The following is a 15148-nucleotide window of genomic DNA, read 5'->3' as shown; positions in this document are numbered from 1 at the left end:
CCCGGTCCGGGAAGATCTGGGAAGATCCCACATGCCGTGGAGCGGCTGGGCCTGTGAGCCATGGCTGCTGAGCCTGCACGTCTGGAGCCTGTGCTCCGCAACGGGAGAGGCCACAATGGTGAGAGGCCTGCGTACCGCAAAAAAAAAAAAAAAACCCTAACCTGCTTATGTTTTCCAGTGATTAGAGTGAGATTTATGTTGAGGGTGGGAAGAAAGGTACTCAATAAATGAATGTTTGGTATTTGTTACTTTTAGAAATCTTCCTAAAGATTGATGAATCAGTCAATCTTCATGTGTGTGGTATATGTTGAAACCTCAGGAACTCTCCTAGTTCTAATAAAAAGCAATTGTTCAAGAAGCACTTGGCTATTGGTTTTCAACCGTGGTTTTTTTTTTTTTTTCTTCATTTGAATAACATTCAGAGATACTCGTCCTCTGAAAAATGTTATGAAACTAAAGTGCGGATCGGTGATGTTTTCCCCCTTGAGGACAGTAGAAGTAAGTTCAGGGGCTCTCTGATGTACCCAGCATGCTGCCAGGGAAGGCTGTTCGGCCCCCATCACGGTGCTCATTGCTCCTAACTGTCCACCTACCTCATCACCACTGGCACCAGCCGTCATCTCTGGAGAGATGCTGAAGGCCACACTTCCTCCTGGAGGAAGCTAAGGTCTCCGTAGCCGAGACTGGGAAAACTCTTGGCCATCTCTCTAAGCAAACTTCATGTGAGGAGCCAGACCATAAGCCTCTGAGATCTAGGAGGAGAACAGAACTGGGGCTGCTTGTTGTTTTTTCTTTTCATATCTGCAAAATCATTCCAAAAATCATAACAAAACATAATGCGTTTTTTTTCTTTGGAAATACTGTCTTAGAATGATGAAAAAATACTTAAAAAAAACAAAAGCCAGCAGCCCATTGAAATCATATGGGTGGAGATTTTGTGATGATTGCCCAGCTTTCCACTGCCTTTGGGAAGGTAAAGGTCTGTGGTGGTAATTATGTCACGAACGCATGCAATGGAGAAAGTCTACGTTGCCACACAGGGAGATGGTTTTTATTATTGTCACTAAAACAGACTAACCGATTCTTACAAATATTCTTTTCCTTTGGGTGTTGCTGCATAGTGCTAGCTTTGTACGTAAGGGTCTATTGTTCCTTGTTTCATAGTAAGAGCAGAACCTTCTGAAAAATAGGGCATTGAGAAATTCTAAAATATTCTTTTTCTTATATTTAGGAAATCAGGCTCACTTCATAGTCTACATCAGGGTCAGTCTCTTCTCAGAGGTTTTAAAGATTAGTTTCTCATTTACCTTTTTAAGTTCCCTTGCCTTTTTAAGTTTCAAACGTTATACAAAAGGTAATACACGTTTGGGAAAGTGTTTATCCACTTTAAAACTTTAAAATGGGACTTCTCTGGTGGTCCAGTGGTTAAGACTCTGCGCTTCCACTGCAGGGGGCACAGGTTCCATCCCTGGTCGGGGAAGTTCCAAATGCCTCGTGGTGTGACTTTAAAATGTACTCAGTACCTATCAATTATACCATTCACATCTGCTTCTAGGAGGAGCAGAGAAAGCTAACAATAAAACACTATTATAAGAATACTGAAGAGACTAGGAGTAAATTGAAGGCAAGAGGGAGAAGGATAGTTACAGCAGGAAATGTAAGATAATGACTTCCTTTGAGAAGAAAGCTTGGCACCCAACTTCCTTGACAACAAGGAAACATAATAGACCCTGGTGAAATGTAAATGCCTTTTTTCCCCTACATTCTAAGGGCTATTGCAATATGAAACATCATGTCCAGATGGGATCTAATTGATTATATGTTAGGATTTTAACAACTTTTGTGTGTGTCGATGGATCTGAATGGTGAGTTTTAGTCAAAATCAATCTGTCTTGAATCAGTAAACAAAGAAGGAGACGGTGGGGAACATTTCCTTGCATGAAGACATAGGCATCCTTGTCACCATCAAACAGAAAGGTCAGAGCCAAGAAGATTGAGGAATTCACCACGAGGCTCTTACATTTTATTGAATTAACAATCTGCATCAAACCCTTACCAGACATTAATATTTAAATGTTCTTCTTATCTCTAGTGCTACCAGTGGTTGAAGGAAAGGATTGTGAGTGAAGAAGGGAGAAAACAGCAAAACAAGCTGAAAGACCTTTCCCCGATTGCGGAGCGTCTGGGATGCACGCTACCTCAGCTAGCCGTGGGTGAGAAAGTCACTTGGGAGGGGAAGCCTTGCTGGATCACGGAAAATGAAATCATTCTCTATTGCTGATCCACATCTCTTGCATAATAACATACCTATTGCAGGGGCAGATGATCTCTGAAGCATAGACTCCTGGTTCATGCTATCTAAAATGAGACATAGCATTAGATAGGTTTTTCAGAGTTCCCTAGAGTAGTTCCACATGCTGAAACACTTTTCTTACTTCCTTCTCCTTTCCCTTATAACACAGTTTAAACAAGAACACGTCAGTGAAAACGCACACATCCTCACAGTGTCAAGGGTGAGCACCCCTGATCTGTGTAGTGACATCCGTTGCTTCTGGTTCAATTTTCCATCCCCGTCGAAGGTAAGGCGGGTTTGGTGAGAGGCTGAGGAGCAGGGCTGCGAGCGTGGCCAAGGCTACTGCCACATGGAAGGCCTATCCCATGGGAGCAGCGTCACCGCGAAACTTCCAGAGCCACGAAAGTGGCTCTTCCGACATAGTGGAGTCAATGAAAGGTCACAGTCACGGGTAACAATTGAAAGCCACATTGCACCAGAACCGTCCTGTAGAAATATAACGTGCACCATGCGTTTAATCTTTAAATTTCCAGTGGCCATATTAAAATAGTAAAATGGAAATAGGTGAAATTAATTTTTAAATGGATTTTATTTAACCCAATATAGCCAACATATTATCATTTTTAACATGTAATAAATATAAAAAGTTACTGAGATATGTCACACTCTATTTTTCATACTAAGTCTTCAAAATCCAGAGTGTATTTTACACCTACAGCACATGTCAATTCAGGCTAAACACACTCCTGGGTTCAATAGCCACAAGTGGCTAGAGACTAGGGATTAGACAGAAAAGCATTTAAACTTTCAGTTCCCTTGCTGGAGAGTATCTGCCAGGCTCTGTGATGAGCTCTTTAATGCTCATCTTGTCTCCTTAATCGTGGGTCCCGCGAGGTGTATACTAATCGAGGTGTATACTAATCGTAGCCCTATCTTACAGATGTTAATGGAGTTTTGCTACTATTATCTTCACTTTACAAATGAAGAAGAGGCTGAAGAGAAAAGAATTCATGTGGTAGCTATGAGAAAAGAATAAAATGGGTATAGAGTCTAGAAAAACTCCTAAGGATTAAAAAATAGCAGGAATTGGGACAAATCAGATACAGTGAGCCAATGAGATAAAAAGCTCAAGATAAGTTCTGTGCAAATAAAATAAAAGGATATTTGTTAGATGCTTGACTCTTCTGAGGCTGGAAGGCAGGAAAATGGTAGCTGCAGTTAATAGTCACAGAAAGATGGAAATGGGAGACGGTTTTAGGAGGGAAATACCAGTTACCTAAGTATATGTGTAACTATTGCTGTAATCCTTTCTTCCAAAAAACAAAAAAACAAAGATTATATTTAATGTGATTAGTTAGCATGGCTGCTACTATGGCTTTAATGAGCCCAGTAAAAGGTATTAGCTATCGACCATTAGCAAGTTATTTAACCTGATTATCAATTTTCTCATCTGTAAAATGGGTATAGTAGTATATATCTTACAAACTTGTTGAGCAAAAGGAAATTATGTATGTAAAGAAAAGAGTAGGTGCTCAGTAACTGGTGAAGATAAGGATGAAGATGATGTTTTTGCAAAGAATTAGACACCCTCTGCTGAAACTCTGTCCACTCCTAGCTGTCATATATGGTCAGAGGCACAAGCACAAAGAGAAACACCTATTCTTAAACCATAGCCATAAATACAATCTTTAGGTGGTAACAAGAAAGCAAGTATTGAATCTAGCTCTGAAAGAGATAGAAGAACACTGTCTTTCTAAAGAGAAAATCTTTACAACATTTAGACTTTCACTGGATGTCAGATGTACATGACTCTTTACAGAGTCTGAGTTTAAATTAAAACGTGCTTTGTTTCTCCTTTTCCTCCCTCTGTGCCCCCAGATGTCTTTCTCGCCTGTCATTTTTTTCTTTTCTTTGTAAACAGGTAGTTTTGTTTTTAACCACAGAACTCTCAAACCAAGAGGGAAATTATTTCCAGGCATATTACCTTTGATCTGCTAGAAGCGTGTCGGGGGAGGGGAGATCCTCGGGCAGGAAACAAACTACTTCAACCCAACTGTGGGCTGGTGCCCGTGTCTCACGCCTGCACAGGAGCCAGCATTCACACCTTGCTCATAGACACTCTGGATGTGCCTGTGGGGGACCCTTGAGTAGATGCTAAATACCTGGAATCATCTACGTTACCTCTGGCCTTGGCCAGCTCTACCCAGTGGGTTCTCCTACGTGGCCCAGCAGCCCATGGGGGAATCATGTGTTGCTGGCATCAGGTAGTTTATGGGCAATAATTCTCTCAGTGCCCTGCTTTGCCCTCAGAACTTCCACTAGTGCCAAAAAAGAGTTCTAAGTGCAAAGTAGGAAATAAGGCAGCCAAAAAAAGAAAATAGAAAGAAAAAGCCCAGGATCACTTGGCTTCTTGCCTTCATAGAGCATTATTTTTCCCACGTGGAAGGATTTAGTGATTGCCTTAAAAGGTCTGAGTGTGGTAACAGCTTAACAGTAGCAGTTGACAGCATGGCCTGACCAAATGGGGGCAGAAGAAGAGGTGTTCAGGGATGTCCATCAATCATCCACGTCTCCGTTTATTCAACAAACATCTAATGAGCACCTACTATGTGCAGGTGCTGGGCCGGGTGCTGAGCATCCAACTGCAAATAACACACACCTCACAGTCTGGTGGGCAAGTCAAGAAATTAACAGATAATTTTAATATAGTGTGAGAGTAAAATAATTGAGAAGGGCAGGGTGGGCCGGAGGCAGGGGTGGGTGGTGGGTTTGGAAGTAAAATGTAGGAGCTCCCAACCCGGCCTGGGACTCAGGGAAGGACTTTAGGAGAAGGCGGTGCCCACGAGGAATCCCAGATGATGAGTAGATATTAGTGAGGCAAAGGAAGGGAGGAGGCAAAGGGACATTCCAGACCCAGGGGACCGCTTGAGCCAAGGGCTTGGGGAGGAGAAACACAGCATGATATTTGGGGTTGGAGAGGATTTACAAATGGTGCTGTTGGAGCACTAAGTTCAAGGCAGGGAGTGAGGAGACCGGAAGCTGGAGTGGAGGGCTTTCTAGTAAGGTTTGAGAAGTGAGAGCTTCACCTCACAGGACCAGGATCCCGTCAGGCACACGTTGAAGAATGTTTAGCAGGCAAGTGACTTGAACAGATTTGTATCTGGAGAAGCTACTGCTGGATGTGTGCGGGGTAGGCAGGGACAATCCAAACAAGATGTAGGAAAACCAGTTGTGCAGGAGAGACGGTGAGGGCCTGAGGGAGTGGACAATTGAACCAGAGCAGTGATTCTCCAAGTGTGTTCCCATATCCACACACTGGAATACTATTCCGCAATAAAAGAAATGATATACTGACCCATGCTATAACATGGATGAACCGCACAGACATTATGCTAAGTGAAAGAAGTCAGACACAAAAGACGTACTCCATGATTCCATTTAGGTGAAATGTCCAGAAATAATAAATCCATAGGGGCACAAAGTAGATGAGTGGTTTCCTTGGGTTGGGGGTAGAAATGGGATTAACTGTGAATGGGTATGAAGGATCTTATTGGGATGATGGGAATGTTCTAAAACTGGATTTTAAATGGTGATGATTGCACACATGATAAATGTATGAAAAATTATTGAATTGTACACCTAAAATGGGTACATTTTACCTCAATAAAGTTGTTTAAAAAAAAAGAGTACCTATACCGGCAGCATCAGCATCACCTGGGAACTTGTCAGAAATGCAGATCCTCAGGCCCCACTCCAGACGTTCTGGGTCAGAAACGCAAGGTGAAGCACTGAGTAATCAATGTTTCACAGGCCCTCCAGGTGACTGAGGCATGCTAAAATTTGAGAACTACTGGATTAGAGAAATATTTAAGAAGGACAATCAACTAGATGACAATTAAAAGGGAATGAGGGATCAGAAAAGGACAGTGCCCAAGGATAACTCCCAGGTTTCTGGTTTGGGAGGCCAAGTTACTGGTGATGCCACCAAATGAGATTGGTAACCCAAGAGGGACAGGCTTATTAGTTAAGTAGCAAGAAGTTCACAGTGGCTGTGGGGTGTCTAGCAGGGACATCCAGCAGACACTGCATCCCTGGGCCTAGAGCAATATCTAGTTCCAGGCAGGTACAAATTGCAAAGTCTACTTGAACCACAGGGAGTTTCCTGGGCACCCTGGCTTCTGACATGGTGAGAAGGGGACTGGGATGTGAGGGGGATGCAGGGAGTCTCATCGGGCCTTTTACAAGTTTAAGAGGAGAAGGGTAGGGTGGCAGCTACACAGGTATGAAGGGCCTGAGGAGGCTTATTTTAGAATGGGAGAAATTTGATTATGCCTTCTTGATAAAGAGAAAGAGGACAGTAAGAAATCAAACATCCAGGAGAGCAAGAGAGGGGGAGAAATAATGGATGAATCAAATCCAAGAAAAGGCAAAAGGAATGGGACCAGGGCAGAGTTTGGCTTTGAACAGACAGCACCCCATAGCCTCTGAAACTGGAGTATGAGTGTGTGTACTTGTGTCCGTAGGTGAGTGGGAAATTAAGGAATATGCTACCTGAGGGACTCAATTTTCTACGTAAAGTAGGCAGCTAGGCCATCTGCTGAGAGGGAGGAGGCCTGGGTTGAAGAGGGTTTAAGGGTAGAGGTTGCTAGAGGCAGAGGAGGGGTGAGGGGTTTGAGGGCTGGTGAGAGAGACGGTCTCCCCAGAATGAACCTCGCATCAGGAAGAAAGGCAGGTCCAGAGAGGGCTGACAGGTCAGTGGAGACAGAGGACCCAGGTACCCAGAATCTACACGGACTCTATGTAACAGATGAGGGGAAAGTGAGAGCATGAATGAGATGGAAAAGACAGATGCAAACAGGAATCCAGACGTTCGCCCAGGAGCAGTGTCAGGTGTCTTCAGGAACAAGACAGTGTTCCTGGGCTGGGCACCTAGACTGGATGCCCCAGTTGTCGGGCAGAGGAGCCCTAAGCCCACAGTTCACGTGCACGGATTCTACCGAGTCCTCCACACAACAGGGGTTGCTGCTGACGTTTTTAATCCTGGAGCATGCTGTCCATCCTCCCCCCAAATTAATATGTTTTGGTTGTGACAACGGAAGCTACAAATGGTGTGTGCAAACTCATCAACAGTCAGAAGTGCCTTGACTTCCTGACCGACTGCTCTCTCTTCCCAGCGTGGTGCCTGAGAAACGAGGGTGTGAGTTCCGTGCTCCTGGGATCATCCACTCCTGAACAACTCATTGAAAACCTCGGTGCCATTCAGGCAAGTACTGCAGCCCTTTCCAACCAACTCCAGGGAATTTCCTGGTGCCTTTGAAGATGCCCCCAGGCAGTGTCCCATCTCCCCACCTCTGTCCTTCATTGTGTCACAGCTGAGTTGCATGAAAGCCCCTAATATAGGGAATAGGCTACCTGTTCCTAGATAGGGGAAGAAGGGAAATGGGGACAAAGGCAAAAGAAGCAACAGAACTTTCACAGTATGTGGATCCAGGGATGTCCTCTGCTGATTAACAGGCAGTCTCCTCCGGGCTCATTTCTCAGGATGGCTTGTGTCTGTGGGACAGTGTATTCTATGACCCAAGCAATGTTACACCTGACGACTGGGTTCCCAGGTCGAACCACACAAGCCTGCCTAATAACCAGCTTGAAATGTAGTAGCCGTAGGACAATATCCACACATCATGTATTTACTTTTTTCCCCACAAATATTTATTGCCAGTCTACAGTGTGCCAGGCCCCTCTTTTCTGCTCTCCTAGCATCCTGGATCTCTCTCCCCATCACAGCACTTACGATAACATAGTATAATCGCCTGTCTCCCCTGAGGTCAGAGACTTGTGTCTTTCTTGCTTCTCCACTGATTTTCCAGTTCCTAGACTCTATTGCCCTTAGTCAACACTCAAGAAATACCTATTGAATGAATGAATGTTTGACACTTTTAAGACAAATAGGCTCAGAATTCCAGGATCACATCTCCCTAACAGCAATTTCAGGAGCGCCCACCCCCATTCCCTCCCCTGCAGGGATTGCTAGGCCTGGAGGGAGCCTGCAGCTGTACCTGGGGAGCCTGTAAGGCAGCAGGAGGGGAAGTGGGAGAGAGATGTTCCTGGGAGTTCTGAGGAGAGGGTGGAGGTTGGTGGCTGTGGTGACCATCCCCTGCCCCCAAAGGTCACATCTCGGTCCTGAGCCTGCCCCACTCTCAGCCCAGCCAGAGGCTGCAGGAACGAGCCCCTCCACGGCTCTTGCCGTAGCTGTATCACCTGCCCAAACAGAAGTGCCTCACAGCTTCTCCCCTGTCCATCTGTCCCCGAAACCAGCACTTAGCCCTGTTACCTCTCCCAGAAGGATGTAGATGGAGGTGGGGACAAGCTTGATTCAACTTAAAACTTTAAAAAATCCTTTTGAAGAATAGCCTCGAATATGCTGGCAGATAAACGGTGCAGACCTCCTTCTCTACCGTCACCTTTCTTAGGGCTGTGCAGCTGGGTGATCATCTCTGCCTCTCAGCTTCTGAGAATTCCTCCCAGATTGTGGGGTTCCCTGTCCCTGCTCCCTCTTAAGAAAGCCTCCCCACCTTTTCTTATTTTCACTTGTGCTCTGGGAACAGATAAAGGCTCCGCAATGACGAGGAGGAAACGGGAACAGTCTATACACAAAAGCACTGAAATGCAACCCAGTGATTTCAATTCCACTAATACTCATTGAGTGCTTATTCTGCGTCTGGCACCATGCTAGGCAGAGAGTGTTCCGAGATAAGCACAGGACGGTGCCCTCAAGAGCTCACGGGCTGCCTGAGAAAGAGGGAATTAAGACTCACTCTTCTATCCCGTGGTTCATTCAGGAGATCTCTGAGAGCTTACTCTGTACTCAGCACTGGGGACACCACAGGAAACCAGAAAGATATTACCCAACCTTCAAGGAGCTTATATTCCAGTGGCAGAGGCACATGATAAAGAAACATATAAAATAATTTCAAGTGAGAAGGTTTACTAAGTAACTAAAGATGGTATTGTAATAGAGACTAACTGGGAAATGAGTGAGCCCACTTTAGATAATGTCCTTGCCAAAAGCTCCTCTGGGATATGCTTATTCTGAAGCCTTCAAGTGGAGGATGCAGCACGTGAAAAGCCCTGGAAGGAGCAGACACACAGAAGAGCAGTACAAAGGCCCTGAGACGCAGACGCACTTGGCTTTTTCCAGGAAGCACCAGCCTAAGGCGAATGTGGTCAACATGCAGTGAGCATAAAGGACGGTGGGCGCGGGCAGGGGACAGGTCACACGGAACACTAGAGAAGTCAGAATTTTGTTCTACTCACAGCAAATCCTTTGGAGGGTTTTAAGAGGAGGAAGATTGCTTTGGCTGTTGTGTGAAAAGCAGAATGAAGAAAGGCAAGGACAGGTTGTCCGGGTGACGGGTGATGGTGGCTTGGACTAGCAAGGATGGTGGCCATGAAGGTCAAGGAGTCCGCAGGTTTTGGAAAGAGAGGCATGACTTGCAGATGGCTTGGCAAGAAAAAGGATTCCTGTCAGCTAATAGAGTGATGGCTGCCATTCCAAGGGGGGACTCACACTGCCTGGGACGGTAAAAAAGAGAAAAGGTAGTTCCTGGGCTGTGGCAATACTCCAGGTAGCCAAAGATAACATTTCAGAGGAAAACTGAGGCAGTCATCTTGCCAAAGCACTTCCTCCCTAGCAAGGCTCTGGCTGGTGGCACGATGGGGCTTCCATGCGCAAAGGGTAAGAGAAAAGGGATGTTGTCCAAGCAGGGAGGCTGCTACCAGGAGGGTTTACCTTCCCTTTTCCCTTTCTACTCCACCTCCCGTGAGCCCAGCGCCACAGATTCCACCCTTGGCAGGCTGTAACCGGGCCCCTTGATGTGGTGAGAGTAGATTGTGTGGCTGGGGGCTCCCTGCAGCAGTTGGTGGGACTGGATAGAAAGAGTGCAGTGCCAGCATCTATAAGGAAAAGAAGTTTCTAATGGGCACAGGAAGGCAGCTGCTCCAAGAAGTGAATGTGCCTAACGTGAGCATAAACTGGAGAGGCATTTATAAATCAGAGCCTCAAGAGATGAGAGGCTGGAGAGGAGCCACAGCTGCAGGCAGCCCATCACCTGCACAGGTCCCCACCCTCCAGCCTTAAAGCACCTCGAGGCTCCCCACCATCCACTCAGAGAAGTCCAGGCTCCTCAGCAGTCGGGCCTTCCCGTCCACGGCTCATCTCCCCTCCCCTCCCTTCCCTGGGATCCTAATCCCCAGAATAGTGGCCCTCCTCCTGCAAAGTGTCCACCACCCCAGGCTGGCCAAATCCGGCTCCATCCCCAAGGTCCATCTTGACAGTGACCCAGTCCTGGGAGAGCTCCCCTAATGCCTCCAGCCGGCAACGCTAGCCAGACCTCCCCTCACCCGCCAACTACTGCAGTCAGGATACTCCTACGCGTGCAATTTGCTAGCTCATGGGATGTTTGTGTGACCTGCAGGGACGAAAATGTTTTAAAACAGTTGCCAACATTAAAAAATTGGGCAACTTCCCATAAAATTCTTAATGTATGGCTTCTCTTGAACATTTAGGTCTTATAACACTATTATTTTTTCATGTTTTATTCAAGTACTTTTATGGTTTCATTTTACTAATGTTTAGATCTCTTTTCTTATTGGTGTAGTGAATGAAGAGTTTTTTTCCTCACATGGCTAGCCCACTGTATTCTAGACACAAAACTTCCAACCAGCTTCTAGATTTGAGTCTCAGTGTTGCAGTCTCACATTTAAATCGCACAGTAACTGAGATCCTCTGATGCTCCAAGGCTAGTGGGAAACCAAATGTGCTTTAGCTTCATTCAGAGAGGAAAATGTTACCAGACCAGTGAGGAAGGAGCTCTACCACCCTGCCAAACCCTGAGGCTTCTGGGGAGAGCATGTGAGTGGAGACAAGGTCACGCTGGCCAACATGACTGCAGCAGAGGAAGGGTGAGGTGGAAACCTCAGAATCAGTCATCATGAATGTATTTCACCACAGACTCCACACAGGCTCAGACTATTCCTGCAAGAAGCCTGCCTCTGTCCCTTGTCTTATGGTGTAATGTGTGCCCTTGGCCCACTTCTTGCAATAAATGCTAGCTGGCCCTAGATGATCTCATCCTTCCCCAGGGCTTCATTGAGCATGACCCTGCAAATGACTTGCAAATTCTCAACTCCAGTCCTTCCACTGCCACTAAGCTCCACAGCTGCCCTTCTGGCTGCCTGCAAGTCACTTCTACGTGGGATCCCAAAGGCACCTTCACCTCAGCATATCCTACCCCAAACTTAGGCTCCAAACTTCTCCTCCTGTGGTCTCTCAACAATTAATTACCTACGCCAGCATCTTCCTAGTCACCCAGTCGTGAGATCACCATCAGCCTCCAGAATGTCCCGCAGAGGCACTCTCCTTTTCTCCTCCACCGCCACTGTCCAGTTAAGGCTCTCAGTGTCTGGCTAGGACTGCAACAAATTTCTAACATGTGTCCCCTTTCAATCTCCTTCCAACTCTTCCTTCAGAATACCTCCATGTGTCTGATGGGGTCACTCCCAGCTAAGAAGTCCTGAGAAGTTCCCCACCACCTACAGCATAAAGTCCCAACTCCAAAAATGGCATTCAAGGCCTTCCGCTGTTTACCTCAACTTCCCTTTCCTCTATTCCCACCATCCCCACCCCTCCCCCACTCACTCTACACTTGTATCACCCCGTTTCACAGACTTTTCACTTCTTCATGCTGTTCCATCTACCCGGGATGCCTGTTAACCTGTGGCCATCCTTCACCAGGATTCTGTCCATCAGCTGGACTGAATCTCTCCTTAGTCTCTAGACCTGTGCTCTCCACTACTGTAGCCTCTGGCCACCTGTGGCTATTGAAGCTAATCCAAATGGAGATGCGCTCCAAGTGTACAATGCACCCTGGATTTCAAAGATTTAGTACTTAAAAACATGTAAAGCATCTAATAATATTCTATACTGACTACCTGTTCAAATGATATTTCGAATATAATGGAGTAAAACATGTATTAATTTCACCTGCTTTCCACTTTCATTACTGTGGCCACTAGAAAATCTAAATTTACATATATGGCTCTCATTTCTATTGGACAGAGCTGCTCTAGATATTCTATATTTCTATGAGCCTTCATTTACTCAGTCAACCAATAATTATGAGCACCTACTATGGGCCAAGTACTCTTACGGGCTCTGGAGATAAAGTGTGAACAAAACAAGGCCCCTGACCTTAGGGAGCTTCCTGTCTGCTGGGGAGGTAGCATTCTGGTGGTGGTTTATAAATGTATCCAATTCTAGATGACTTTGCTTAATATTGAGCACAAAGAACAAGTACCAAGTACTAACCACATTCTTTGTTCCTCTCATGCTCTCAGGTTCTCCCAAAGATGACATCACATGTGGTAAATGAGATCGATAACATATTGCGCAACAAGCCCTACAGCAAAAAGGACTATAGATCATAAGGCAGTGCATGAGCCGCAGAAGCTGCATGGGTAAAGCAGCAGTCTATACAGGTACAGAACGGTGTTACTAGCCGGTGTTCTGAATCACTTAGCAGCCCACTGCTCAACCTCTAATGTCCCCGGATTCTGAGGTTTCTGCTGTCGCTACCACTGTGCACCTGAATTATGAACACATCTGAAAACTCACAACCAGGAAAATCCATTCTATTTTCTTATCTGGGACTGCAGTCACCTGTTCTTACATTGCTCTGTACATCTCATGTTTATGCAAAGGAAAGCATGTGGCGGGGGAAAGACATATTACCTTCAGGCATTTAGTAACTTAAAGAAGGTTGTACAGATATATTTTTTCAAATGAACAACATCCACAGATGCAATGTGGATTGCATCAGAAAGAGTAGGCTCTGTTCACTCCGAAGTCTTGCTTGAAAAATCAGCTGAAACAATTTTACATTTTTTTTTCTATTTTCACATTCATGTTAGCAAGAGTTGTTTTCACTTGTCATTCAACAGAAGTGAAATGCCTAGGTATTTGCTTTCGTTACCTTTTAAATATTTAGTGTTGCTTGGCCTCAAAAATGGCCCTGTATAGCAATTCCTCCAAGGTGTTCTATTAGGATTCTAATGTTATGTCCATTTACATGGAGAGATGGTAAAAGGATGAAGACCCTAGTCTTTAACCAGAGACAGTCTGGTTAACTTATGAAAGGGAGAATTACACTACTATGGAAGCCTAGCTTTGAATAAAATGTATCTGCAATGAAGTGTTCATTTTTACCTACATTTTCCTAAAACCTGCTTTATACTTTTGACTGCTTGTAGGCACAGCTTCTGCAAGTTTAAATATTTGAGCTTTAAAAATAAATATACACATGCTCAGTTTTGTAAGTAAATCTGTAAAATACCCAGAAAGGCAAATGTTTGCTGTTTAATTAGCACTGGGATTTTACATGCTTGGTGTTTTTGAGAAGTTATTAACATGAAAGTGAATCATGGGCTTTGAGAAAAATGCTGTCACTTCTCAGCATATGCTGGGTGAAGCAACTTGCCCAAAGAAAAGTAAATGTTAAAGAACTTCCTAATTCCATAATCACACTGTGTGCATTAAACTATATGCATGAAAGTTCTTTGCATGGATTAATGGGGCCTAGCCTTGTGGCACGCAGAAGCTGAGGTATATCCCGCCCTGCCACTACTTGGCTACCTATTCTCATGAATATATGACTTGAGAAAAACTGACAGTATACTGCGTGTACCTGTAAGGAGGGAGAAAACTTTTTTCCCCACTTTTAAGGTGTATGTAGAGGGGGGAGGGTCCTCTATCTCTATTTGGACACCTGAGCATGTACGAAATTCTAATTTAATTTTCTGGCCAACAGGACCCCATGTAGAAACCACTGAGACTTACAGAAGAAATGTACTATCAGCTTAAAATGCTATTTTCTGCCATCATTTCCAGATATGTATTTCATGATTAAGTTCTCAAACTTAAAATGTTAGTGTGACGTACCAACAAATTTTCTTTTTGATTACTATTACCTGTATTCTAATAGGGAAACAGTGCGTTTTTTACCCAAGAGTATCAGATTAATGATGGAAATGGATCATTTTTCAGTTGTTCATTGTGCATTCTATCAATCCAGTATGCATAAATGAGCTGAAGTTGTCTAATTGGAACTGCAGTTTATTTGCTTAGAGTAATAAAAGCATTTGTGCATTTAATCTCACAATTAGTTTTTATCTGATCTATCATTATAAGGCTATATATATATCATTATAGGAGATATATACACACACACACCCATCTTCATAAAACAGGCAGTAAGAATCACTTAAATAAAAATAATGTTGGGGGCTTCCCTGGTGGCGCAGTGGTTGAGAGTCTGCCTGCCAATGCAGGGGACACGGGTTCGTGCCCCGGTCCGGGAAGATCCCACATGCCGCGGAGCCGCTGGGCCCGTGAGCCGTGGCCGCTGAGCCTGCGCGTTCAGAGCCTGTGCTGCGCAACGGGAGAGGCCACAACAGTGAGAGGTCCGCGTACCGCAAAAAAAAAAATGTTGGCAGGTAAGCTGCACTGAATGATACCTAACAGAAATAGATTTATCAAAAGATTTAATTTACAACCCAGACTTTTTTCCTCTTGTTAATGGAGAAAATGATTAGCTACTGGAGATATTTCTCCTTGGGTTTTAGATATGTTCCGTACTAAGGTTAAAGCTTCTCAAACGCATTTAAAAGAACCTGCAAATTAAAATCAAATACCAACATTGCTTGGCCGTGGGAACATCTAGTTTTATATACAAATCATGTGCCATGGTAAATATACTAGATAAATACATTTCACAGTTCTAGCCTTAAGAAAAATTTCCA

General features: G+C 44.7%; 1 protein-coding gene and 1 long non-coding RNA gene across 7 annotated transcripts in view; one reads left to right on the top strand and one right to left on the bottom strand.

The window, feature by feature from the left end:
* Positions 1-14498, top strand: part of KCNAB1 (potassium voltage-gated channel subfamily A regulatory beta subunit 1) — a 422691-nt gene extending 408193 nt beyond the window's left edge. Inside the window, exons 12-14 of one of the 5 annotated variants that reach the window (XM_027113490.1) lie at positions 2093-2213; positions 7468-7556; positions 12689-14498. In XM_027113490.1, coding sequence (XP_026969291.1) covers positions 2093-2213; positions 7468-7556; positions 12689-12778 — 300 coding nt within the window. In that variant the 3' untranslated portion in view covers positions 12779-14498. The remainder of the gene's footprint in view (positions 1-2092; positions 2214-7467; positions 7557-12688) is intronic. The other 4 variants (XM_027113499.1, XM_027113480.1, XM_027113474.1 and 1 more) reach the window with 4 other exon arrangements.
* Positions 1030-12934, bottom strand: LOC113623907 (uncharacterized). Of its 2 annotated transcripts, XR_003434122.1 has the most exons (3): positions 12660-12934; positions 5984-6126; positions 1030-2779 (listed from the first exon to the last, which is right to left on the bottom strand). It is a non-coding gene; the product is annotated as an uncharacterized LOC113623907 (long non-coding RNA). The 2 variants fall into 2 exon arrangements; XR_003434120.1 differs by having other exon boundaries at positions 5984-12934.
* Positions 14499-15148: the final 650 nt, after the last annotated feature.

Source organism: Aethalodelphis obliquidens, unplaced genomic scaffold (genome assembly GCF_003676395.1).
Source record: "Aethalodelphis obliquidens isolate GAN/ISIS:26980383/991018 unplaced genomic scaffold, ASM367639v1 scaffold1, whole genome shotgun sequence".
Lineage (NCBI taxonomy): Eukaryota > Metazoa > Chordata > Mammalia > Artiodactyla > Delphinidae > Aethalodelphis > Aethalodelphis obliquidens.
Note: the sequence above shows the minus strand (reverse complement) of the source record. Positions and strands in the feature narration are given on the sequence as shown.